This window comes from Triticum aestivum, chromosome 4A (assembly GCF_018294505.1).
Source record: "Triticum aestivum cultivar Chinese Spring chromosome 4A, IWGSC CS RefSeq v2.1, whole genome shotgun sequence".
In the NCBI taxonomy this organism is placed as follows: domain Eukaryota; kingdom Viridiplantae; phylum Streptophyta; class Magnoliopsida; order Poales; family Poaceae; genus Triticum; species Triticum aestivum.
The window spans coordinates 711348889-711374681 of NC_057803.1; the positions used below are offsets into that span (position 1 = coordinate 711348889).

Consider the following 25793-nt stretch of genomic DNA (forward strand, 5'->3'; position numbering starts at 1 on the left):
CTGCGCCACAGCTCCGAGGATTTAACTGACGACGCCATCAACGAGATGACAAAGTCTCTTCTGCATGAAAGCCTGATAGACTGCAGCAAGGTGGGCCTAAGCCCTTTCTGCAAGTCTAACCCGACACCAGAAGTAAGCCGTCAAATTACTTATTTTACCTTCATCCTTAATATTTTGTTTTAACTCAACTTTGACGACTTTGACAGGCTGATGATGACTTCTGGAAGAAGGAATATGATCATGAAGCTGCCAACAGGGCCAGGAAGGCCAAGAAAGCCGCCAAGAGAACCACTAAGAAGAAGGAAAAGAAACCCAGTGCTTTGGAGATGCTTGAACTAGACGACAACTCTGAGTCGGAGGTAGCCCTTGACTCTCTTGGCTCCTTTTTCAACCATCTTATTGACATTGATTATCATTAGGATGACACGGGGACCAGTTAAGCAATCGAAGAAGAGGTAACTATCATTTCCTCCGACTCCGAGCCCTTGCCAAGACAGAAAATTCGAAGAGTAACCCGGAAAGTAAGCTTTTCACACCCCTTAGCTCATCTGGATCCTCACTTTCTTTTGAAGCAACAGCAGCACGAGAGCCGGCGACAGACTCGGACTAGCACGGATGAAGAATTGTTCTCCGGCTTACCGAACACTCCGAAGAAGCGTCGAAACGAGGTCACCCCCACCTTAAACTCTTTTTATCCTTTGGCGGGTCTCATCCGCCAACCACTTAATTCATCCGACTCAAATTATCAGGAAACATCTCATTTTTCCTTCGGCGACTCATCTCAATCTCACCTGCCGGCTTTCAAGACTGCTCCCGGGTAATAACAAGTACTTATCATTTGCTCATTAGATTCTTTATACTTATACTAACCTCTCATGACTCATGCGGTGGAAAAGTCAAGCCTAGCAAGAGGGCAAAGGTGACTGAGCCGGCTGAAGACCCGAAAGTCAATAAGCCGGAGCAACAAAGCCCAGCACTTGAGATCTCCGTTCCTCAGTCGTGGGAGCCGGTTCTTGACATTCCACCAGTGACTTCTGAGCCTGTTATTGATCACGCCAGTGATAACCCTCTGAACCCTGAAGCATCAAGCCCCGTGAAGACGGCTGACAGACATAATGATGATGTAGTGATTACCAACACCGGCTTTAGAGAGCCGGGAAGACCCACTGCTCTGGCCAAGCACTCCACCAAGGAAGAACACATTGAACAGCGCAAAGTGAGATTTGATGTCGCCAATTATTCTCAACAGAGCGTTGGTGAAATATATTCTGGTTTTCTCGGTCAAATACATAGTAACCGTGAACTTGAAGTTGACATGGTGAAGCAAGTACACAGCAGCCTCCCTCCTATGTTCTTTGTTTCAGGCTGTGTCCGGCACCATCTTGGGCGGCGATGACCAGAGAGACCTTGCGCTCGGTGAGGTGGGAAGCGGGGTAGATGACAGCAGGGCGTAAAGTGCACCAGCCTGCGCAAATCTCTTCTAACCGAGCGGGGTGGTGTGCCCCCGTGTAAAAATAAACGCCCACCGTGCAGTGAGCATGCCCTGCCGCTGGCGCATGTTACGTCCAGACTAACTTGTGTTAAAACAATGTAATGTTTGACTTCAAACATCGAAACATGGCACATTTTAACGCTGGCTTGATTAGGGTAATTTAAGCAGGCTGGCAGGAGAATTATTTGTGTGCCAATGACGACACTAGCTTGTCAGCCACACCTTGTCTCTCAGATCAAGGAGCAGTTGTTTCAGGAACCGATCTTCAACAGGGTCGCCGTGCCACTCGTAGAAATTGAAGTCGCGACCTCCTTCTATGCTCTTTGTCTCAGGCTGTGCCCGCCGGAGATGGAAGCGCCTTGTTGCAGTGTGGTAGCACCTCGCAGTCGCCGACCTGCGAGCTGCTGCTGCTGCTCCACCTTCCTCCTGAGGGGGGGTTGTCCCTTGGGCGGCGATGACCAGAGAGCCCCTGCGCTCGTAATCGCGCACGCGGTATAATGGGTTCAGCGCGCGGAGGAAAACGGCATCGCGTGCCGCTTATTTCGTGCGTCTGCTCCCGCGCGTTGGACAGCGACAACTCGCGTCCGACTTCACCAACCGTCAAATCTGAGGCCTCCAGACACTGGCGGCGGCGCCCGCATCTTCCCCATTTGCTCCGACGACCCGTCGGCGCTTCCAGGGCTTAGTTTTCATTACAAGGTTTCAACTCAGTAGCAGTCAGTCATACAGGTTTTCAAAGGTGGGCACACAAGTAAGTATAAATCTCAGCAAGCAACAAACATTGTCTCACAAACCTGCAAGCTTTACATACCATTTTGCTATAGATAATGAATATACAGTACGAACAACAAGTGCTTGGTGGCTAATCACTAACAACATACATATTCGCTATATATGCCTATGCACACGGCAAAACTCATAGCTAGCCCGGTAGATCTACCACCTCCCTCTACTTCAGTACGTGGTATTTCAGCCCCTTCCTATCATCGACGGCATCGATGGAGACGGTCGATCCTTGGCATGCTTCTCCATTGACCAGCTTGTCCACGAGAACTCTCGTCACATTCTTCTTCATCCACCTCTTAATAGGCCTTGCGCCATACACCTGCAATATACAGTCCATGTATATGCATCGTAAGCGGGACATACAGACAAAAGACTCTACATACATACAAAAGGCTACGCAGATAAGTGTTATTTGGTTTAGTTTCAAAAAAATAAGTGTGATTTGTTTTGGTGATGAAAATAACATGTACTTACCGTGTCGTGCGACTCTGACCAAATGAGGTCCAAGGCGGCATCTGATGCAAACAGAGAGATGCCCTTGTTAGCTGCCATAGCAACAACACTCTTCATCTGGATTTTCACAATCTCCCTCAGTTCGTCATGCGAAAGCGGCTCAAATATCACAGTCTCACTCAGTTTGTTGATATATTCAGGCTTAAAGCGTTTCTCAACCTGTGCAAGATCAGGTAAATATGTCGATCAGCAGAGTGCCCAAGAGGACTTTACAAAGAGACAGTTTGGGATACACATACCTTTTCCATAAGAAGATCCCGTGCAGTTTCCATGTTTTCTGCGGCCATTCCAGCTGACAGGTTCTCTGCTCCTAGATTTGAGCTCATGATGATGATAGTATTCTTGAAATATACGCTCCGTCCTTTTCCATCAATCAACACGCCATCATCGAGGAGTTGAATGAGAACCTTGAATATCGAGGGATGCGTCTTATCCGCCTCGTCAAAAAGAACAACGCTATATGGTTGGCTCCTTACTTTATCAGTAAGCTGTCCATCTTCTTCATAGCTTCAGAAAGTCAAATGAAAAAAAGTGAGATATGAGAAGGAAGTTTAGGAAAGAAATATGTGTGCAAAGAGTGTACAAGTTAAACCTTCGAGATCCTCCAATGAGACGCTGCACAGAACCACTGTCGGCATATTCAGACATGTCAAAGCGGACCAACATCTTCTCATTGTCAAACAGCTTCTCGGCAAGTGCTTTCGCAAGCTCTGTCTTCCCAACACCAGTCGGCCCCAAAAATAGAAAAGAACCGATTGGTTGGCTAGATTGATCAAAGCCGACCCTAGAACGCAACACTTCTTGCACGACCAAATTAACCGCTTCATGCTGTCCAACGACTCTCTCATGCAATCTGTCTACTAGGTGGCTAAACTTTTCTTCCTCTCGGCCAAGTGTAGCGATCGGAATTTTAGTCCATCGGCTCACAACCTTCATATAACAAAAGAACATGGCATGAGCATCACATTGAAACAAATGGACACTACTCATATAGATTCTATTATTAGCAAGGAAATGTGAATTTACCTGTGCAATATGACATGGACCAACGGTTAGCTCCTCCACTGCATTTACAGTGCTAGTTTTCTTATCTCTAATTTGTTTTGGTTGATGCAACTTCAGGGAAGTGCATGCCTCGTCCATCAGATCAATTGCTTTATCAGGAAACTGGCGACCTGAAAACAAGAAAATCGACAATTTCTTCAAGATGCACAAACCTACAAAAGTAAACCTACAAAATGCACAAATCTTATCATGAACGTACCAATACCTGTAATATAACGGCCGGCGAGGTGCGCAGCAACAACCAGAGCATCGTCGCGAATTGTGAGTCCATGGTAGTCTTGGTAGCGCTGCTTCAGCCCCTGCAGGATGGCAACGGTTGCCTGGACGGTCGGCTCGTTGACGTCAACCCTTTGGAAGCGCCGCTCGAGCGCGGCATCCTTCTGGATGTATTTGCGGTACTCTTCGGTTGTGGTGGCACCTATGCAACGGATGCGGCCACGGGCCAACGCGGGCTTGAGGATGTTGGCGGCGTCGCCGGTGCCACCACGCTGATCGCCGGCACCGACAATCATGTGCATCTCGTCGATGAAGAGGATGAGCTTGCCGGCGGAGTCCTCGGCCTTCTTGATGGCATCCTTCAAGCGCTGCTCGAACATGCCGCGCCAGTGGGTCCCCGCGACCATGGCTCCGACGTCGAGCTCGGCCACGCGGGCCCCGGCGAGGGCTTCGGGGACCGCCCCCGCAGCGATGCGCCGAGCGAGGCCCTCGACGATGGCCGTCTTGCCGACGCCGGCGGGGCCGACGAGGGCGGCGCAGTTTTTGGTGCGGCGGCAGAGGATGCAGATGACGCGGTCGATGTCGTCGTCGCGGCCGGTGACGGGATCGGAGGCGGCGGCGTCCAAGGTCCTGAGGATGGCGGGCGTGGAGAAGGGCTTGAGCTGTTGCGACAAGAGGCTCCACACTACTGCCCACGACAAACCAACGCTAGTAACGGCCAAAACCCTAGCCAGCATAGCCTGCTCCATCTCTTCTCTCTTCTCTTCTCTTTCTGATTTCTCTGCTACGCCGCGCGCCGGAATCGATGGATTTCTGGCTTTCAAAGGGGACGTGGCTATATATATATATATATATATATATATATATATATATATATATATATATATATATATATATATATATATATATATATATATATAGCGCAGCTGATAGATGTAGAGTACTAAACCACGACTCGGTGATGGACTCAAATCAAGCACTAACCCTACTCGGACACGGACACGGACACGGACACCTCCGCATCGATCATCCGATCTGGGCTCACTGTCACCTCCGGAGCCGTCTCATCGACTCACGCTTCTTTTTTTTGAGGATATGGACTCACGCATACAACAACTCCAGCGATCGATTAGCCAGAGCGACCCCCCCCCCCCCCCCCCCCCCCCCCCCCCCCCCCGCAGACGAATCAGCCCAGCCCAAGTCGGGTCCTTTCCCGAGCCTTGCAGCCCATTTACATAGAAATAGGAAACAAAAACTGACAATACACATATAAACCCCCTAAAAAAGATATAAACTACCACATCTCAAAAGTTTTTTATGTATAACATTATTCCATCCGTTCCTAAATATAATCTTTTTAGAGATTTCAATGCGGACTATATACAAAGCAAAATGAGTGAATCTACATTCTAAAATATGTCTATACATTCGTATGTACTCCCTCCGTTCCTAAATATAAGTCTTTTTGAAGATTTCACTACGAACCGCATAGGAATATATGTAGACATAGTTTAGAGTGTAGATTCACTCATTTTGCTCCGTATGTAGTCCATAGTGAAATCTTTAAAAAGACTTATATTTAGGAACGGAGGAAGTAGTTTGTATTAATATCTCTAAAAAAATTATATTAGGAACGGAGCAAGTAGTACACAAAAAAGGAAAAAAAATGCCATCATATAGAAATCATGCATGGCTGATTTATAAAAAAATGCCTTCATAAAACAATGCCATGATAAAAAATGCCATCTTCTAATAATAAAAATGCAATCCTCTTATAATAAAAAATGTCATACTCTTTATAATAAATTCCATCCTCTTAAAAAAATCCTATACTCTTTCTAATAAATGCCATCCTCTTTATGAAAAATGTCACGGTCAAAATTTTAAAAAAATGCCATCCTCTTATAATAAAAAATGCAATCCTCTTTATGAAAATTGTCATGATCAAAGTTCAAAAATGCCATCCTCTTAATAATAATAAATGCCATGTTATTGATTCAAGCATATATATAGAGAAGTAGCAATATGTACAGTGGATTTGACCATGTCTATATAAACTACCACATCTCAAAAGTTTTTTATGTATAACATTATTCCATCCGTTCCTAAATATAATCTTTTTAGAGATTTCAATCAAAAGTTTCTTTACTACTCCCTCCAATTCATATTGCTATTACTTGCGTTAGATTTGTCTAGACACTAAAACGTGTCTATATATATAGGTGTGTCTAGACAAATTTAAGACAAATAGTCATATGAATCAGGGAGTACGTAGATAGATGCAATCTAGTCTGCCTAGTCGTGTACTGTCGTGTAAATCTGCAGGTTATCTGCTGGAATCCCCAGGGTTGCAATATTTCAAAACCACAATGCCTGCACGAGTCTCCGCACAAGATCAAGGTTGTAATCAAACGGTGCGGCATGTTTTGTTGCCACGTTCGATAAAAAACTTCGTGGAAATCATATTTTAAAGTTTTGAAAAAATCTAAAAAAATATGGGATGTTAGGAAGGTGATGTTTTGTTGCCACGCAAAATTTCAAGTTGAAACACATTGCAAGATGTGAGCTACAAAAAAGACAAATTCAGCCCCGAATAGTGACATTACTATTCGACACTATTCAACGCTGATTTTCTCTTTTTCATAGCTCACATCTCGTAATGTGTTTCAAATTGAAATTTTGTGTGGCAATAAAACATCATCCTCTTAACATCCCGATTTCTTTTTTCTGATTTTTTCGAAACTTCAAAACATCTTTGTCTCATGGTTTTCATCGGTTTCGACTGAATGTTGGTTCTCCCATACATGAGTCCCTCCGTTCTGAAATTATTGGCGCGGGCGCAGTGCAATTGCAGTTTTGCAAAAAAGACCTTAGCTTTTTAAATCTCTTGATAATCAACCCCCCCTCTCTGCTTCTTCCTCCCCCAGCCGGCAGTAGGGCCCAGCCGGTGCCGCCGCGCAGCTGCACCACCGTTGCCCAGCTGCGCCGCCTCTGCCCACCTGGCCGCCGCCCACCTGCACCTACGCGGCGACCACCTCCATGGGCGGTGGCTCCATGGCTGACGGGCGCCTCCTCCTCGTCGCCCTGGTCGCGTCCCTGGTCACTTCCTCACGGCCGCCGCAGCCACCCAATCCGGTGGGGGAGTTGGGCAAGTCCCTGGCTGCCGTTGCTCCTTCCCCGCCTGGAGACGACTGCGCGCCCGATCGAGGGCCGCCGCCATTGTTCCTTCCCCGTCGCCGCCGCGGGAGTTGAGGTAATTTTCCTGCCCAATCAAGCAAATCCTGCCTTGTTAACATTAGGATATCCGCACTGCCCAGTTAATCAAGGGAGGAAACAATCAATTCCGAGAACAATCAATCAAATCCTGCCTAACACAGGGTCAATCTCTGAAACTAAGTGCTAAGTGCAAACAGAGTCATTATTTTGACAGTAACCATCTCTGAAACCAACTGCAAACTAGTTGTGCATAGCAAACGAATTCATTCGGTAATCATCTCTGAAACAGAGTCACAGCCTTGTTTTGACAGTACTCATGTCATATTCTGAATATTCACTGTAAATTCTGAATTTTACACTGAAACTCCTGTAATCGTCTCTGAAACTAGAAATGCCCACTGCATATTCTGAATTTTACACTGCATGGTCCGAATAAAACCTCTACTGGAGATGAATTCTTACCTTGAAGTTTAGTAGAACTCCGAGGCATCAACATCCATTCCAATGGCGACCTGCAATTTTAGAGCAAGTGTATGATTATTTGAAACAAGTGTATGATTATTCTCTTGTTCATTTGCCATCTACAACAGGAATGTGCACTTACACAGCAGTAAAAGTAAAAAAACCAACACTTCACCAAACTTGCCTGCAGAATCCAAAAGCAGGGGATGAATGCACAAGTTATATCAACCTATAAATGCTTACATTGGCTGAATAGACAACCTAGAGTATTACCTATTTAAGATGATTATTAAATCCAGATGCAATGTGGGTATACTTCAATCTGTCCTTTTTTTCTTTTGTGGTGAGAGGGGGGGCGATGTAACCTGACCACCAGTGATCTTGGTTTCTCACTGTAAGTTGGTTATCTTGGTTTGCATATACTTGACCAAGAGCTGCTGCTGCTGGTTTATTGGAAACATGGAGTGCATGTATGGAAATAAATCATGTATGGACTGTGCTGCTGCTGTTTTTTTTGTTGTCTGCTGTTATTACTTGAATTTGAAATATGTTCTCATTTAAGATGGAGAAGGCAAACTAGAAAACAAATAAAGTAAATTGTTCAGTAACAGAACTCGAGGCAAACTAGAATACAAATATGATCTCATTTGAATTCAGTTAAAGAAAACTGTTCAGTTACAGAATTTTTTGGTAATTTCAGTTAACTGAATATTTCAGTTTTAATAACTGTGCAAACTTCTGTAATTTGATTCAGTAAATTCAGTTAACTGAATCATGCAATTGACAGCTATTGACAGTAAATTCAGTTAACTGAATCATGCATGATCAGTAAATTCAGTTAACTGAATCATGCATGATTCAGTAAATTCAGTGTGTGTGTGTGTGTGTGTGTGTGTGTTATGATTTGGCAAGCAATATGGCTGAAACTTTGGATAGCTGAAAAGGCTCACATCATCTAATGTTTTGACCAAAACTCTGTCAACATTCCCAGTGCGTTCAACATTCAGTTTTGACCAAGAAACAGGGGAGCAGGTGGGAATTTGTACTGTAATGGCAAGATGCAAAATGGTGCCAGTAAATTGCTTCAGTTCTGCAAAAACAAGACTGAAACAGGGCAGTGTTGAGCATGTTCTAGCATTAGCAGCAAATTCAGGCCAGATTTAGCAGTATCTGCATCCATTACAGAGATGAGTACATGCTCAGTTTTCAGTTTTAACAGTAGTGACAATATTCTGTGAGAGCTGACTGCAAGATGGTAAACAAACAGAAAGAGACCAGATCATTTTGACATAACAATCCGATGTCTTGCTTGAAGATATGGAGGACAAGAAGCCCCAGAGATGTCTGAAGTTAAAGATGGACCAGATGATAGAGGAGCACCAAGAACAGTCGGCTCAGGACATCATGTCTGTACCTAAAGATGAGCCTGCAGAAATGGAGGAGCCGGCGAGGAGCCTGCAGAAATGCAGAAATGTACCACAAAGCACAAGCTCACAGTACTGTAATCACTACTAACATCCTTACTGTAACCAATGCTAAGATCAAATTTTAGCTTGCTGTAACCAATGCTAAGATCAAATCCTTACTGTAACAAATGTCCAGTTAACCACTACTGTAAACCTTGGGTAATTTCAGACAGAGAAGATAAAAATTTCAGTCAATTTCAGACAATTTCAGACCATGGCAGAGCCCTTGGGCACGAGGAGGACCTGGAGGAGGAGCCTGGGATGTTGAGGAGGAGCCCCCGTCCTCCGTCTTCCCCATGCCGTCGACTTCCGCAGCAGCCTCTGGGGACCTGGAGGAGGAGCTGGTGGATGAGGATCTCGGCGGCTTCGCTGCCCACGATACGAAAAAGCCCCGCAGAAACCATGGTCTTTTGCTGCATTAGGTTCAGAATTCCATTTTCTTTTGCCAGATGAAACATCTGAAAATAAAAAAGTTTACCTGACAGTTAGCGCGTCACAATACATTCCTGTGTAATCTTGATCGCTTACACTCCTGGAAAAAGAAACATACAAAACGTGATATTCCTCCGACACTGAATAAATAGCAACATAAACCGCAATCAAGCATTTTTAGTGAACTGAGCATTCCAGCTACCCCGGTTGAGCCCTAGCACGGCAAGGGCTTTTGTTTCCAATCTTTCATTTTGCCGATGTTGATGTTCCATGTTGTAAGTCTTTGAAACGTTAAGAAATTTGGCCAATTAAGAGCAATTGACACATGTTCAGAAATGTTCACTATATTTAGAAATGTTCAGTCTTTGCTGAAGACTGAATAGTAAATCTGGTCTTTGCTAAAAGCTGGATTTGTATGTTCAGTCTTTGCTAGAGACTGAACTTGTAAATCTTGTCATAACAAATGTTCATTCATAAATATTCAGTTTTTTGCTCTCTAAATTGTTTCTTTATTTTGTTTGCTCCCGTGTAGAATTAGTAAATGTTCAGATTTTTTCCTCTCTTGGATGTGTCTTTCTGAATGTGCACTTTTAATTAGTGTAAATTAAAATCAGTGTAAATTCAGATGTTTGGGCTTTAGCTTGGAGTAGAAAATCTACTGTAAAAATCCAGTACTGGTGTTCCGAGTACTAAGTGAAAGTACTCCAAACTTTGGCATCTGTTCTTTGTTGTTGTAAATTTGAATTTTATCTCAGGGAAGGTAGTAAAGGAAGACTTCTTCTCATGATTACATCAACTATTGTAGAGAAAATTCAGTGTTGAACCAAGAGGCCAAGTTTGGCTGAGGCCAAGTTTGGCTGTGCTGAACCAAGAGGAAGGTTCAGACTTCGGTGACTTGTCCATTTCGTACCAGTTTTCAGATCCATGTGGGGGGCTGCTAGGGTTTTGCACTCTCATATCTGAAGCCAACATCACCTGACATCAGAGAAAATTCAGTTGAGCATGATCATTAACTTATTTTCACATTGCTAGTAAGTATGATCATTACTTAGTCATAGTGTTATCCAGGCATGCAAGGGAAACACACATCAAACATGATCATTAACATTCGATGACTCAATGTTTTGTTTTTCTCTAAGGAACACACATCAAACATGATACTGTTTTGCTTTGGGACATAATCCACCTCAGACCCTTTATGAGCATCTATCGATGATTCGAATTTAGTAATTTGTGCATGTGCAGGAACCGTATTTCGTGGTGATCATGATTCCACAACATCTTGGTCCACAGGCATGGTCATTCCAGGTGATCCTGGTTCCATGATATGTGGATGCACATCCTTGATCTTCTCAGTTGTTTTTGATATTCTACACCTCTTAAGCCTTGATCTAATGGAACAAAATTAGGATTCTTTCCCTGCTAGACTCTGCTCCAAGGTCTCATTTTTCTTCACGGCCTCTTGGAGCTCTCGCTCAGCTTCAATGACCCTGGCCTCGTGCTTCTCATGAAGAGCCTGCTCGGTGGCGGCCTTCTCGTTGGGTTCGTCCACAGCCTTCTTCAGTGCCTCAATTTCGGCACTCGCTCTTGGAGCATACAATGCAAATATTTTCATCAGGCACAACTTCTAATTCGTGCTCAACTTAGCAAAAGGTTTCGACATACCTTGCTTGTCCTCCAACTGCTTCTTCACGCGGCCAAGTTCCTCTTCGGCCCGTTCCAGACTTTGCTTTAGTCCAGACTGTTGGGGAACGTAGTAATTTCAAAAAAATTCCTACGCACACGCAAGATCATGGTGATGCATAGCAAAGGAGAGTGTGTCCACGTACCCTCGTAGACCGAAAGCGGAAGCGTTATGACAACGCGGTTGATGTAGTCGTACGTCTTCATGATCCGACTTATCCAAGCACCGAACGTACGGCACCTCCGAGTTCAGCACACGTTCAGCTCGATGACGATCCCCGGACTCCGATCCAGCAGGGTGTCGGGGATGAGTTCCGTCAGCACGACGGCGTGGTGACGATGATGATGTTCTACCGACGCAGGGCTTCGCCTAAGCACCTCAACGATACGACCGAGGTGGAATATGGTGGAGGGGGCACCACACATGGCTAAGGAACGATCACGAAGATCAATTTGTGTGTCATGGGGTGTCCCCCTGCCCCCGTATATAAAGGAGGGAGGGGGGAGGTGCGGCCAGCCCCTAGGGGTGCGCCTGGAGGAGTCCTACTCCCACCGGGAGTAGGACTCCCCCCTGTTGCCTTGTAGGAGAAGGAAAGGGGGAAGGGGAAAGAGCAAAGGGGGGCGCCCCCCCTTCTTTGTCCTATTCGGACTAGGGGGGGAGGGGGCGCGCGGCCTGCCCTGGCCGGCCCTCCTCTTCTCCCTTAGGGCCCATGTAGGCCCATTAACCCCCCCCCGGGGGGGGGGGTCCGGTAACACCCCGGTACTCCGGAAAAATCCCGATTTCACCCGGAACAATTCCGATATCCAAATATAGGCTTCCAATATATCAATCTTTATGTCTCGACCATTTCGAGACTCCTCGTCATGTCCGTGATCACATCCGGGACTCCGAACAACCTTAGGTACATCAAAACTTATAAACTCATAATAAAACTGTCATCGTAACGTTAAGCGTGCGGACCCTACGGGTTCGAGAACAATGTAGACATGACCGAAACACGTTTCCGGTCAATAACCAATAGCGGAACCTGGATGCTCATATTGGCTCCCACATATTCTACGAAGATCTTTATCGGTCAGACCGCATAACAACATATGTTGTTCCCTTTGTCATCGGTATGTTACTTGCCCGAGATTCGATCGTCGGTATCTCAATACCTAGTTCAATCTCGTTACTGGCAAGTCTCTTTACTCGTTCCGTAATACATCATCCCGCAACTAACTAATTAGTTGCAATGTTTGCAAGGCTTTATAGTGATGTGCATTACCGAGTGGGCCCAGAGATACCTCTCCGACAATCGGAGTGACAAATCCTAATCTCGAAATACGCCAACCCAACATGTACCTTCGGAGACACCTGTAGAGCTCCTTTATAATCACCCAGTTATGTTATGACGTTTGGTAGCACACAAAGTGTTCCTCCGGTAAACGGGAGTTGCATAATCTCATAGTCATAGGAACATGTATAAGTCATGAAGAAAGCAATAGCAACATACTAAACGATCAAGTGCTAAGCTAACGGAATGGGTCAAGTCAATCACATCATTCTCCCAATGATGTGATCCCCTTAATCAAATGACAACTCTTTTGTCCATGGCTAGGAAACATAACCATCTTTGATAAACGAGCTAGTCAAGTAGAAGCATACTAGTGACACTATGTTTGTCTATGTATTCACACATGTATTATGTTTCCGGTTAATACAATTCTAGCATGAATAATAAACATTTATCATGATATAAGGGAATAAATAATAACTTTATTATTGCCTCTAGGGCATATTTCCTTCACGCACACCTCCGCATTCTGAGAGGCGCTCGTCTCTGTAGACGCCTATTTTCAAACAAAGGGATACACGTCATTAACTGAGTCTCCTGCAAAGCGGAAATTTGATCCCCTGTCTGTCTTTCTCATTCTTTCACCGGACAGCGCATCAGGGGCTACTACTCATACTATGACAATCTCCCAAAGGTTTCTAAAAACATACTTCAAAGCCTTTTATAAGGCTAAGGCAGGATTCATTCAGTCCGCTCTCAACGGACTGAATGTTTTTAATCACCGCACCCATGAGGGCACGATGTTCATCGACAATGGACGCGCTCCTTAGCACCGTCGATAGGCCGCCCGGCAACTCTGCTTGGACAGAGGTTGCTGGCGGAGTGGGCGAGCCTCCCCCCGTTAAGGGTGGCTGCTCACCCGATCTTGGAGCTTTAAAGATCTCCAGGACCGTGTCCGGCTGCGGGCCGAACCTAAGATCGCCCCCGCCGTCGACACGCACGGGAGCCGCTGCTCCCGTGTATCCGGCCCCAGAGATATGCCCTCCCTGGTCCGGGTCCCGCTGAGACGACACCTCGGTGTCGCGCCTAGGCTTCGGGGAAGGGGCCTCGGGAGGTGTCTCGCTCTCCAGGGCATCTGAGCTCAGCGAATCCTCCGATGAGGACTGTCCGGCGTGGGACCTCGCCGGGCTGCACAAAGTATGGCGATAGTTAAAACTACTACATCCTAATAGCCTCGGGCACGTAGGCATGTTCGGATACTTACGACTTCACCAGGGGCTGGGCCCTGGGATCCCACTCCGGGCTGCTATCAGCAGCCGTGGTGGACGCCTCGGGGAGGGAACGTTTCCCCCTCTTTGGCGATTCGGCCTCCAGGGATGAGGAAGCCGTCCTTTTCTTCCCTCCCCCCGCGGGGGACTCGTCTTCTTCCTCCTCCTCTTCGTCTTCGGAGGAGGGATGGTCGCTGGAGTCTTCAGATTTTGTGTCCGAAGCATCGCGACGACGGAGGCCACTCCGGGTCTTCTTGACCTTCTTGGAGGCCTCTTTCTTTGGCGCCTCGTAAGACGCCGGGACCAGCATCTTCATCAGAAGAGGCCCGGCCGGTTCCTCCGGCAGCGGGGCCGGACAGTGTATCCGCTCCATCTTTTTCGTCCATTCCTGGGATTATTGTAGAAAGCATGATAAAAGTGTCTCCCTCGGGACATACCAGCTAAAACATGGATGGACAGAGCACAACAATGACTTACCGGACTTGCAGAGTGGGATAATTGATACACACGGTCCTCGGCGGAGCCCGGCCACGGTTTGACGGACTTGAAGAGCACCTTCCAGATGTCCTTGTGGGAGGAGCCGTAGAGCTCCCGTAGGGTCTGGTGCTCGGCTGGGTCGTATTCCCACAGAGTGTAGGCTCGACGCTGGCAAGGGAGAACCAGGCGAACTAACATTACCTGGACTACGTTGACGAGTTTAACATCCTTATCGACCACGCTCTGGACGCGCGTTTGGAGCACTGATAGCTCGTCGGATGAGGACCAGTTCAGGCCCTTCTCGGGCCAGGACGTGAGCCGCAGTGGGGCTCCGGATTGGAATTCAGGAGCAGCAGCCCACTTTTTACCGCACTGTTCGGTGATATAGAACCACTGCTGCTGCCACTCCTTGACGGAATCATTGAAGGCGCCCATTGGCCATGTGAACTTAGGCATCTCGCTCACCATGGCGCCGCCGCACTTGGCGTGCTCGCCATTCACCACCTTGGGCTTCACGTTGAAGATCTTCAACCATAAACCGAAGTGGGGCAAAATACGGAGAAAGGCCTCGCACACGACGATGAACGTCGAGATGTTAAGGAAAGAATTGGGGGACAAATCATGAAAACCAATCCCGTAATAAATACATGATGCCGCGAACAAAGGGGTGAAGGGGAAACCCGAGCCCGCGGACAAAATGAGAAAGGAACACGACCCTCTCATGGGACTCCGTAGTGGGGATGATCTGTCCCGCCGGTGGAAGACAGTGGCCGATTTTCTTGGCCAGGTACCCGGCCTCTCGAAGCTTTTTGATATTCCTCTCCCGGACGGTGGAAGCCATCCATTTGCCTCCTGCTCCGGATCGGGACATCTTCGGAGAACCTCTCTTCGGTGGAGAAGAAGAGTGCTTGGGCACTAGGGCTCGAGCAAAGCGGAATGGATTAGCGGAAGGGAAAGGCGTGGGTAAAGAGAAAGAGACCTTACCTCTTTATAGAGGCGGTGAAAGCTTTTTGCGCCTCCCCACTTGCCTAGTGGAACCCGCTCGTTCCTCATTCGCTGCGATTAGGGGTGCGGTTGGGCTACCCGTGCCCGTGTTAATGAAAATCCTTTGATAAGGGGGCATGATCTCTGTTTCGACAAAACGTGCCAAGGAAACTGCCTCGCAATATGCGTTGTGGCTGGTTGTGGGAAAACGGTTTGAACAAAGACTCGACCGTAGTGTCATGCCACGATTGTCTGAAGTTGTTAGCGTATTATGTTTGTGGAATATCGTTCTCTCTACGGTGGTATGTGAAGATCATCTTGCAGATCCGGACACGATTTAAGTGTTCGGTAATTACTTTGGAGTATTCGGAGATGGAACCCGCCTTGCAATGCCGAAGACGAACTACGCGCCGGACTCATCGTCATTGAAGCCTGGTTCAGGGGCTACTGAGGGAGTCCTGGATTAGGGGGTATCCGGACAGCCGAACTATATATTTTGGCCGGACTGTTGGGACGTGAAGGTACAAGACTCAAGACTTCGTCCCGTGTCCGGATGGGACTCTCCTTTGCGTGGAAGACAAGCTTGGTGATCCGGATATTAGATTTCCTTCTTTATAACCGACTCTGTGTAAACCCTAGCCCCCTCCGGTGTCTATATAAACCAGAGGGTTTGGTCCGTATAGGGACGATCAAGACAATCATAATCATCATAGGCTAGCTCCTAGGGTTTAGCCTCTACGATCTCGTGGTAGATCAACTCTTGTAATACTCATATCATCAATATCAATCAAGCAAGAAGTAGGGTTTTACCTCCATCGAGAGGGCCCGAACCTGGGTAAAACATCGTGTCCCTTGCCTCCTGTTACCATTAGCCTTAGACGCACAGATCGGGACCCCCTACCCGAGATCCACCAGTTTTGACACCGACACCAGTAGCTATGTGTTTGATCTCTCTATCTCTCTCTCTCTCTCTCTCTCTCTCTCTCTCTCTCTCTCTCTCTCTCTCTCTGTCTCTCTCGTGTTCTTGAGGTGGTACGATCTTGATGTATCGTGAGCTTTGCTATTATAGTTGGATCTTATGATGTTTCTCTCCCTCTACTCTTTTGTAATGGATTGAGTTTTCCCTTTGAAGTTATCTTATCGGATTGAGTCTTTATGGATTTGAGAACACTTGATGTATGTCTTGCATGTGCTTATATGTGATGACAAGGGGATATTCACATGATCTACTTAATGTATGTTTTGGTGATAAACGGGTTCAGTGACCTTGTGAACTTATGCATAGGGGTTGGCACACGTTTTCGTCTTGACTCTCCGGTAGAAACTTTGGGGCACTCTTTGAAATTCTTGGTGTTGGTTGAATAGATGAATCTGAGATTGTGTGATGCATATCGTATAATCATACCCACGGATACTTGAGGTGACATTGGAGTATCTAGGTGACATTAGGGTCTTGGTTGATTTGTGTCTTAATGTGTTATTCTAGTACGAACTCTATGATAGATCGAACAAAAAGAATAGCTTCGTGTTATTTTACTACAGACTCTTGAATAGATTGATCAGAAAGAATAACTTTGAGGTGATTTCGTACCCTACCATAATCTCTTCGTTTGTTCTCCACTATTAGTGACTTTGGAGTGACTCTTTGTTGCATGTTGAGGGATGGTTATATGATCCAATTATGTTATTATTGTTGAGAGAACTTGCACTAGTGAAAGTATGAATCCTAGGCCTTGTTTCCTAGCATTGCAATACCGTTTACGCTCACTTTTACCACTTGCTACCTTGCTGTTTTTATATTTTCAGATTACAAAAACCTATATCTACCATCCATATTGCACCTGTGTCACCTCTCTTCGCCGAACTAGTGCACCTATACAATTTGCCATTGTATTGGGTGTGTTGGGGACACAAGAGACTCTTTGTTATTTGGTTGCATGGTTGTTTGATAGAGACCATCTTCATCATACGCCTCCTACGGATTGATAAACCTAAGGTCATCCACTTGAGGGAAATTTGCTACTGTCCTACAAACCTGTGCACTTGCAGGCCCAACAACGTCTACAAGAAGAAGGTTGTGTAGTAGACATCAGTCTCCCCGCACCCGGCCCTGGGCTCCTGCCACGTGGTGGCACTTTAGTGGCGGTTCGTGCCAAACCGGTACTAAAGGGGGAAGACCTTTTGTCCCCACCCTTTAGTGCCAGTTACAGAACCGGCACTAAAGGCCCTTACGAATCGGTGCTATAGCCCAGTTCTGCACTAGTGCCATGTGGACAACTCCAGGGATTTTAAACTCACATTATGCTACTTACGTTCCAAAACTATTTTGCAACAATAAACTAATCAAGTATAATAAGTCTCATATATTTGTATTTCATGCTCATATTGTTGTATTCACGTTCTACATAAGCGAGTATGATCTAAACATATTGCCAACAATTCCCGCAGCAACGCGCGGGGAATTGTCTAGTTCTAGTAACAACTGGCACTACAGAGTACATACTGGTTTAATATGTTACTTCAATAAGTAAATACAAAATTGTGCCAAAATGATGCAATAATGTTATAGACGTAGCATGAACATAGTAAAAAATATAGCTTAAACATATCAATGGTGCGGTGAATTAATGTGATTCAACTTATTGCCTTTTTTTGTTTATTTAACCTACTTATCTCTAGTTTCCTGGCTATTTTTATAGATCAGTGCAAAATATAAAAACACCATAACATAGTTCAACAACCACAAGCTGGGTTATAAAAAAGGAGGTAATCAGTTGAGCTACTGATAGTTGAAACGGATACATGCATGAATTCCCATGCATATGTGGGTGAGCATGCACTCCTACTTGTGCTGATATGCATATCAGAGCATGCTTAATAGTATAGCCAACAACAAGCTATATGGAGTTGACATGTCACATATGGTCAATCTAATAGCCAATCCAGAAATAAGAGATGAATGTTCCTACAAGCTCTCACAGCGATTTGGATTCTGGGATGTTGGATCTGGTTGCTTGATCGGATCTGGGTCGTCGGGTCGAGTCGTTGGATGACCTATGCCGTTGGATCAAATCCTTGGAACTGTAGGAATGAATAGCGATAGAAAACGTCTGCCACCGCGCGTAATTCCAGTGCCCCCCGAGGGTATTCTCGTCATTTTGCTTTCTGGGGGTATAAAAAGGGGCCACACCCGTGGAGAAACCTAGCCGGCTCCTCCTCCCTCGCTCGCTTCCAGCCCTCCCGCAGCCGCCTCCCTCCCTCCCACGCACCCGCCTCCCTTCCTCTTCATCCCGCCCCTAGCGCCGCCACTACTACCTCCTTCCCTGCCGCCGTCCTCCTCCACCCACTCCTGCCACCGCGCCCACCCGCCTCTTCACCGCCGAGGACGATGGCTCCGGCTCTGGCTCCTCCTCCCGGGACGCCTTCCCCATGCCTAGCTCCTCCTCTATGCTGCCTCCTCCCATTCCCTAACCCAATCTGCTCCCCACGCCACCACCGCCTCCTTCTCTTGCCCCGCCGGATCCCCGCCGTCATCCTCACGGCCACTGGGCCCGTCGCTCCTCCCCCACGCGCCCACTCTCCTCTCTTCCTCGATCCTCTCCCACCAAACCCTAGCCGCTGCTATCCGCCGAACCCTCTTGCCGGCGGCGGCTCCGACCCTCCGCCCACCTCCCCTCGCGCATGCACGACGATGCCCAAGATCGAGTCCCTGCCCCCCTCTCAGTTGCAACACCGGCGCACACATGCCTGCGGCCGCTGCGTGGCCCCGCATGCTGGCGGTCTCTGTAGAGAAGGAGAACATGGGCGCGGCCAATCTCGGCCCTGCCAAGGAGGAGAAGAAGGAGAGAGGCATGCAGGGCGGCGATCAAGAGGCGCATGGCCTCTCCCTAGGCGGCGGCCAGATCTACCACGGCCACGGATGGGGCTTTCCGCGCCGCCGTCGAGCTGGACGCGACCATCGACGTCAGACCACACCATGCACCATATCAAGGTCTCCTCCCCCGCACCCTATTCTTCTTATCCTTCTCTCTCCCTCTCTCAATTCCTGATTTGTTTCGATTTGGTAGGCTTGATTTACTCTCGAACTAACGCGGGATCTAGCTATCTTGAGGTGACTTAGAATCATTTTCATGTCATTTTTGTAGTTAGTCTGTTGATCTGATTTTGTGTTCTTCCTCAAGGAAGGCAGGTTAGAGGAAGTTGAATCAAGACTGTATGTTGCAACAACATAGCTAGGCAGGTTGTATGCACTGTGCTGCTGTTGGTTCATCAATGGCGTTTTTCAGTTTTATTTGTAGTGAAACTCGGTTGAGCATTGAGGGCATTTTCCTGTGCTAGTGCTCATCTTGGCTGCCAAGTTTCCTAATACAAACATATTCAACCATGTGTATGTCTGCCCTGCACGTGGTTTGTGTTTAGTTCTTTGGTTTTTGCATGTGCAACTGGAAACATCTCTATCTCTAATGTTGTCGATTTTGAGGTGCCAAAAAGCTTGAGACATTTGATTTTGGGTTAATCCTGGTTATGATGGTGCAGCTTGATTTGTATATATGTGGCTATTGGCTACATGTACTCCCTGTAGCCTGTTGTTGATTCCTGCACAACTCCTTCATAGTTTGTTTTATATGTGCACATATGGAGAATTTGTAAATAAACTTTAATATATTTGTATAAGAGCATTGTGTGTAGTGCCTTGCAATTAAATTGTGATGTCCTGTGTTATTGATTCCTTCACTTCGCTACATTACTGTAGGAAGATCAAATGGCTTATTGTATGAACTAATTGTCTCAGTTATATGGTTGGCAAGTGTTGACTAATTTACTCATTCAAGTAGTTTACTCAGTTCAGCAGTTTTGTTCCATTTGGTTTACTCTCTCAAGATTCTTTGGTGGTGTTTATGATTGAACTATATTTTTATAGTAATTGAATTGATAACTCACTGTGCCTCACGTGACAATGCTACGGCTAGGAAGATGAGGACATGTTGAACCATCACTGTCAGCTTCACCGTCGTCCTCGGTGTGGGTAAGACGTCACTCCCAAATCGTCTTTGTATTGCTGCCAGGTACAATCTGGAATATAGATTGCTTGAATGGATACACTTAGTCGATGCTTTGCTCAGTTTTAGTTTCTAATTAGATTCCTAATTTAGTGATTATACCTTTGCTACCTATTTAGTCAATGCACTGCTAGGTTTTAGTTTCTTTGGGCATGTGCTCTATATAGCTTTCTGGTCTCTCCTTCTGGCCTACCATATTGTTTTATAATTTATCTATGTTCACAAACCCAGGCTTAGTCAGTGTTATACCGTATTAGACTATGTATTCAGCCCAGCAGGGATTATTTATCTGTGCTTGGTGTGTCCAGAGTCTGCTTAGAGAAAAGTCAGTTCGCATCTCAGTAGCTTTTGCTCTTTAATCAGTCAGCATGTGCAGGTTCATATAGCAGTACACATGTGTAAATAGAAATTCTTCATGCAAGGTGGCAGTAAAAGGCCTTCTGATTTTACCTTCGACACTACAAGCAGCTATTAGATAGGCCCATTGCTTGCATGATGATAAGTTTTGGCCACAAGAATGTTCTAACAAATCTTATCCTTGATTGTAGCTAAAAGAGAACTGACTAAGCCCCGGTCATCTCCGCCCCTGATGGTGCTCCTAGATGTGCTACACATCACCTCCTTGGCCGCTTCGGTGCCAGTAGTGTTCGTGCTTGTCGGCGGGACGGTGCAAGGCGCAACTCCGACGTGGTTCCTCGCCGGTTGGACGGTGTTCAGGCGCAACCCCGGCGCCCACTGAGTACTGCCTCGGCTACAACCTCCAGCGGTGAGCTCCATTTTCCCCTGCCCTACTTCGGCTACTGAATGGGACATGGCAGGGCTATGATGATCAGTTATGGCTGATATAGGCATGCTCTCGAGCAATCGGGGCACTTGTGGATATTAATTTGTTTCCTCCCTCATTTCTTCGAGCCGTTTTGATCGCGTTCTTATTTTAGTGGCTCTGTCCCTAGATGGTCATTTCTGATGAGTGATAACCAGGGCAGTTTCACCCTCGTAAGAACATATTGATCTGGCGATCCATCCATCCAGAAATAAGAGATGAATGTTCCTACAAGCTCTCACAGCGATTTGGATTCTGGGCCGCTGGATCTGGTTGCGTGATCGGATCTAGGCCGTCGGATTGAGTCGCTGGATGACATACGCCGTCGGATCAGATCCTTGGAACTGTCGCAATGAATAGTAGTCCAAAATGCGTGCCACCGCGTGTTAATCACATGCCCCATCGGTTGGAAGCCATTCTTTCTAGGGCGATGATGATTAACCGTCGCTGAAATAAGTGTGCCTTTGAGCAGTCGAGGCACCTGTGGGTATCAAGTTGGATCCTCCCCCTTGTCTCTAGAATCCTTTTTGATCATGTGATACTTGTTGTTGTCCTTGGATGGTCATTCTTGTTGGGTGATAACCAGGGCAGCTCTACTGTATAAACAGATGGATCTCGTGATAAGGGATGATGGGGGTAGGTTATATGATCGAGGAAAGGCGAATTTGAGCCCACTGTTCAATAAAACTGCAGCTACCTCCCCTACTGTGTGTGATATTGAAGGCAAAAAAAAAAACTTTTCATGTCTTTCTACTTTAAAAATCCAAAAGGTTCATTCTTCCTTTGCTGGTTACTTAACCATGATTTTTTTTGCTTTGGTTCTAGTTGAGATACTAAAGGTTGTTTATATATGAAAAGAACAGTCACTTATAGTTTTGTATGCCTCAACTGTAGCTTAGGATCTGGTGTTGTAGTGATTTGCCTAATTAAGAATAACTCTAATCAATAATAGTGGATCTTTCCTTCTGATTTGAACTGAGAGAGGGCCATTGATTCTTGATCTTAAGGTGACCCCATTTTTTCTATGCCTCATGCTCATGCTGCTCTATGTTCCCTTTAAAAATCCCATTGGCATGCCTCGCCTCCACCTCCCGTGGCCCTAACCCAGGGTTTGGTTGGCGAGCTCGCTGCCATCGGCCTTGGTTGAGGAGATTCGGCACACACACAAGAAGGAGCTCCACCTCTGCTGCCTCTGCACACCCCAGGTATACCAGATCCCCATCCCTGCCTTTTCTATTTTCCTCGTTAATAATTTGTAGTGGTTGTAGTATCGGGGAGACAGTGGGTTCATATGATATCATTTTTTTAATCCTGAACTGTGTTGATTACTTAACCAGTGGTGATCGACCATTTTTAATTACTGGATCTGATGATCAGACTGGAAAGGCGTGTCTTCTGCGATGAATTGTGCTATTGTGAGGGTATATTGGGATTGATCTCACTTATTACTTAATTTTTTGGATCAGGTTTGGGATTACCAAACCAAGAGCTGTGTTCAAACACTTGAAGGACATGCACACAATGTGTCCGTTGTCTGTTTCCATCCAGAACTACCTACTATAATTACTGGCTCAGAGGATGGGTTTTGTTGGTAGTTTTTGTGAATATTTTTTTGAAATAACGAATGAGTTCTGAAATCCCGAATTAAACTTGGCATTATCGCTTGGTCAAAACATTGGGACCGGCACCTCGCGCTAGGGCGTGATCCCGATCTAGTATGTATACTAGCTAGTTGCTAAGCAGTACTACATTCGTCCTGGTTTATTAGTCCTTTCTTGTAGTTTGAGTCAAATTTTTACATTTGATTTAACTATCAAAATAAGTTATATACCCTAAAAATAATGTCACTGGAAACCTCTTTCAGATATGAATCAAACAATATAATTTTTGTGACATGCAACTTATAGTTTGTTAGTCAAATTTATGGTCAAAGTTGAGCACAAACTATAAAGGGGACCAATAAACCCGGACGGAGATAGTACTTCTTTATTAATGTATGACCCACCTTACACTCTCACAATGTTTCTTGGAATACGTGTTGCAACCGGTTATTAATATACGGTCCGCTTCCTCCCTCTCTCCTCTTCTCTCTAATCCAACTCAACACAAATATAATAATTTAATCATTATAGCGTGCTGACTGTACACCTTATTGCTCTCACGTGTAGTCCAACAATGCATGTATGAGGAAGCTATACTATGCTCGTCGATACTCCCTCCGTCCTTTAAAGAGTGTACTTCCAACTTTGTTGGAGGGTCAAACTATTTCAAAGTTTGACCGAGTTTGTGCAAAAATATATCAATGATTGTGAAATCAAATAGGTATATGATGGAAGTATATTTTATCACGAATCTAATGCTACTAATTTGATGGCATAAATGTTGATGTATTATTATATAAACACAGTTAAATATAAAAAAGTTTGACTTTCCAAGAAAGTTGGAAGTACACTCTTTAAAAGACGGAGGGAGTACACAATAGGAAGGGTACATGCATGCGCATGCACGCACTTATGTGCATAGCATGGGTAGTGCAACGACTACATGGCGAAATTATACTACACCAGTCGACATGCCTGCCGGCCCCATCATTGGTTTTTTAATGATGCTCTCCGCCCAAGATGATATTATCGGGCATGTTCCGTTTACTTGTTGAACGATCAAGATGGGGTGTACACTACACACTAAGTTGACTGTCGACTTGATCCTTTGTAACACTAATACCATCACTACTAAGAAAAAGCCTATAGGTAGATCAGTAGTAGTAGCATGGGTAAGAGGGACGGGTGGAGGGTGTTTGTAACACTAACACCATCCCTTAGCACTATAACAATATGTCAATTGTATGGGAGGGGTGGAGGTTGTTTAAGAGAAAATTCAGCCAAATAAGGTAGAGAAAAGGTACACACCCATATGCGGAAAGATCAAGCCATCAAGGTAACAAGCATTAGTGTAGTTTAAGTGAATTTTGAACCAATTAAATTCCAAGTTGTTTAATTGTGAAATATTTCACTTTTTAAATACCTCCTAGGGATATCATAAGGAAATCTTCAATGCGGACACTCAAATCGCCCTATATGTCCTTTAGAGGAGTCCGGACACTTTTTGTCATCCAATGATATCCCCCAAGCGTCCGGAAATGCGTCCCGGCATCCAAACTATCTAAAACGAGATGCAAAGTTTCGGGAGGGGCTTTGGGAGAGTCAGGACATCCGTCTAGCCAACCAAAATCCACCATGTCGGACATTTGGACATCCCCTCTCTCCCCTCAACCACGATATGCACATGCATAGAAGGACATTTAGGGGACATGGTTTGATGGCTATCTCCCGCATCAGTGTCCACAACTGGTCCCTACCGGTTTTGTGGATAAATAGTTAGTCTGTTTTAGGGGTTTGCCCTAACCTAGTATCATGCAACCTCGTTGAATGCCAACCAGGCATATATTGCTGATATGACATAGTATTAATTGAGGAACAATAATGTATATCAGTATCATACCATGATATATATAAATAGTATCATAATAAATGACGTGCTGCTATTTTTCATACAAAGGAATAAATGTGGTCATGTAAAATATCAACTTATGATACTCCTCACTGCAAACAGTCTAACGTTGTTCGTGGAGTGGAGTATCATATACTAGTATTATGCATATGATACTTGATACATAGTATGACAATTTGGTATATTATTGTTTTGCATGACACATAGTACCATAATATGGTATCATAATGTGATATTAGCGTCTTCTCTTTTCTCAAATAATAATGTGTCGTGTCCCCAATATGACTAGTTGGCATTGCATGGGCTGCGTGATAATACCTATATATGATAGCCCTACTATGGAGGTCTAAGTGCATTATCATTTGGGTCAATATATTTTGATTTGAAATAACTAGCTGGAATTAGCCGGAAAAAGAAACCTATTATAATAAGGAACGATTTTTTTGTGATAGAGGGCGGGAGGGGGTGTCTGTGGCAAACCCGGGTGGCCAGAGCCAGCTCAGCAAGGCCCTTCTCCTATTTAAGGGCACACCGTACCCCCCCCCCCCCCCCACACACACACGTTAAGAGCCGTCACGCGTCTCTGCTTGCTGTCGCCCGCCCTTCCTCTCCCCTCCCCCTGCCTGCGTGTTCCACCCTCTCACCGCTCGACGCCGACGCCGCCACGCCCACGCCGCCGGCCGCTGGCGACGCCGCACGCTACGAGGTGAGACGGAATCCAGGCGACTCCCTCCCTCCCCCCGTCTCCCCCCTGCAGTGTTGATTTATCTCGTCGGCTTATACCTGGGCCTGGAGCCGATCGATCTGATATGCGCGCACGTTTCTTCGTCTCCTCCGGATCTGGTCTCTAGTGCAATCTGCCGGTGTTGATCTGGTTTGCTGCCACGGTATTCTGCACGTGTTCGCGCCCAGTAGTAGTACTAGTGTAGATTCGGTGCACTACCCGGGGACGTGGAGATGCAGGGGCGCGCGGATCCATTCCACGCTCGCCTCCTCTCCACGGCCGCCGAAAAGAGTACGGAGTAGATTCGTCGGCCACGTAGTGCTGCTCTTGGCCCGTGCG

At 46.0% G+C, this 25793-nt stretch overlaps 1 protein-coding gene across 2 annotated transcripts; it reads right to left on the reverse strand.

The window, feature by feature from the left end:
* Positions 1 to 2328: 2328 nt before the first annotated feature.
* Positions 2329 to 4892, reverse strand: LOC123083307 (chaperone protein ClpB1). 2 transcript variants are annotated; one of them, XM_044505377.1, is made up of 6 exons: positions 4062 to 4892; positions 3818 to 3966; positions 3384 to 3721; positions 3031 to 3298; positions 2753 to 2950; positions 2329 to 2597 (listed from the first exon to the last, which is right to left on the reverse strand). In XM_044505377.1, exons 1-6 carry the CDS (start codon positions 4819 to 4821, stop codon positions 2442 to 2444), a joined length of 1869 nt encoding a protein of 622 aa, XP_044361312.1. In that variant the 5' UTR covers positions 4822 to 4892; the 3' UTR covers positions 2329 to 2441. The 2 variants fall into 2 exon arrangements, with proteins under 2 accessions (XP_044361312.1, XP_044361311.1); XM_044505376.1 differs by having other exon boundaries at positions 4056 to 4892.
* Between the last annotated feature and the right edge of the window lie 20901 nt (positions 4893 to 25793).

Coding starts and splice junctions, on each gene's coding strand:
- LOC123083307 (XM_044505376.1), bottom strand. CDS start 4,821: ATGGAGCAGGCTATGCTGGCTAGGGTTTTGGCCGTTACTAGCGTTGGT. Junction 3,722..3,817: donor GTCCATGTCATATTGCACAG/GTAAATTCACAT, acceptor TGTTATATGAAG/GTTGTGAGCCGATGGACTAA. Junction 2,598..2,752: donor GGTCAGAGTCGCACGACACG/GTAAGTACATGT, acceptor TGTATATTGCAG/GTGTATGGCGCAAGGCCTAT.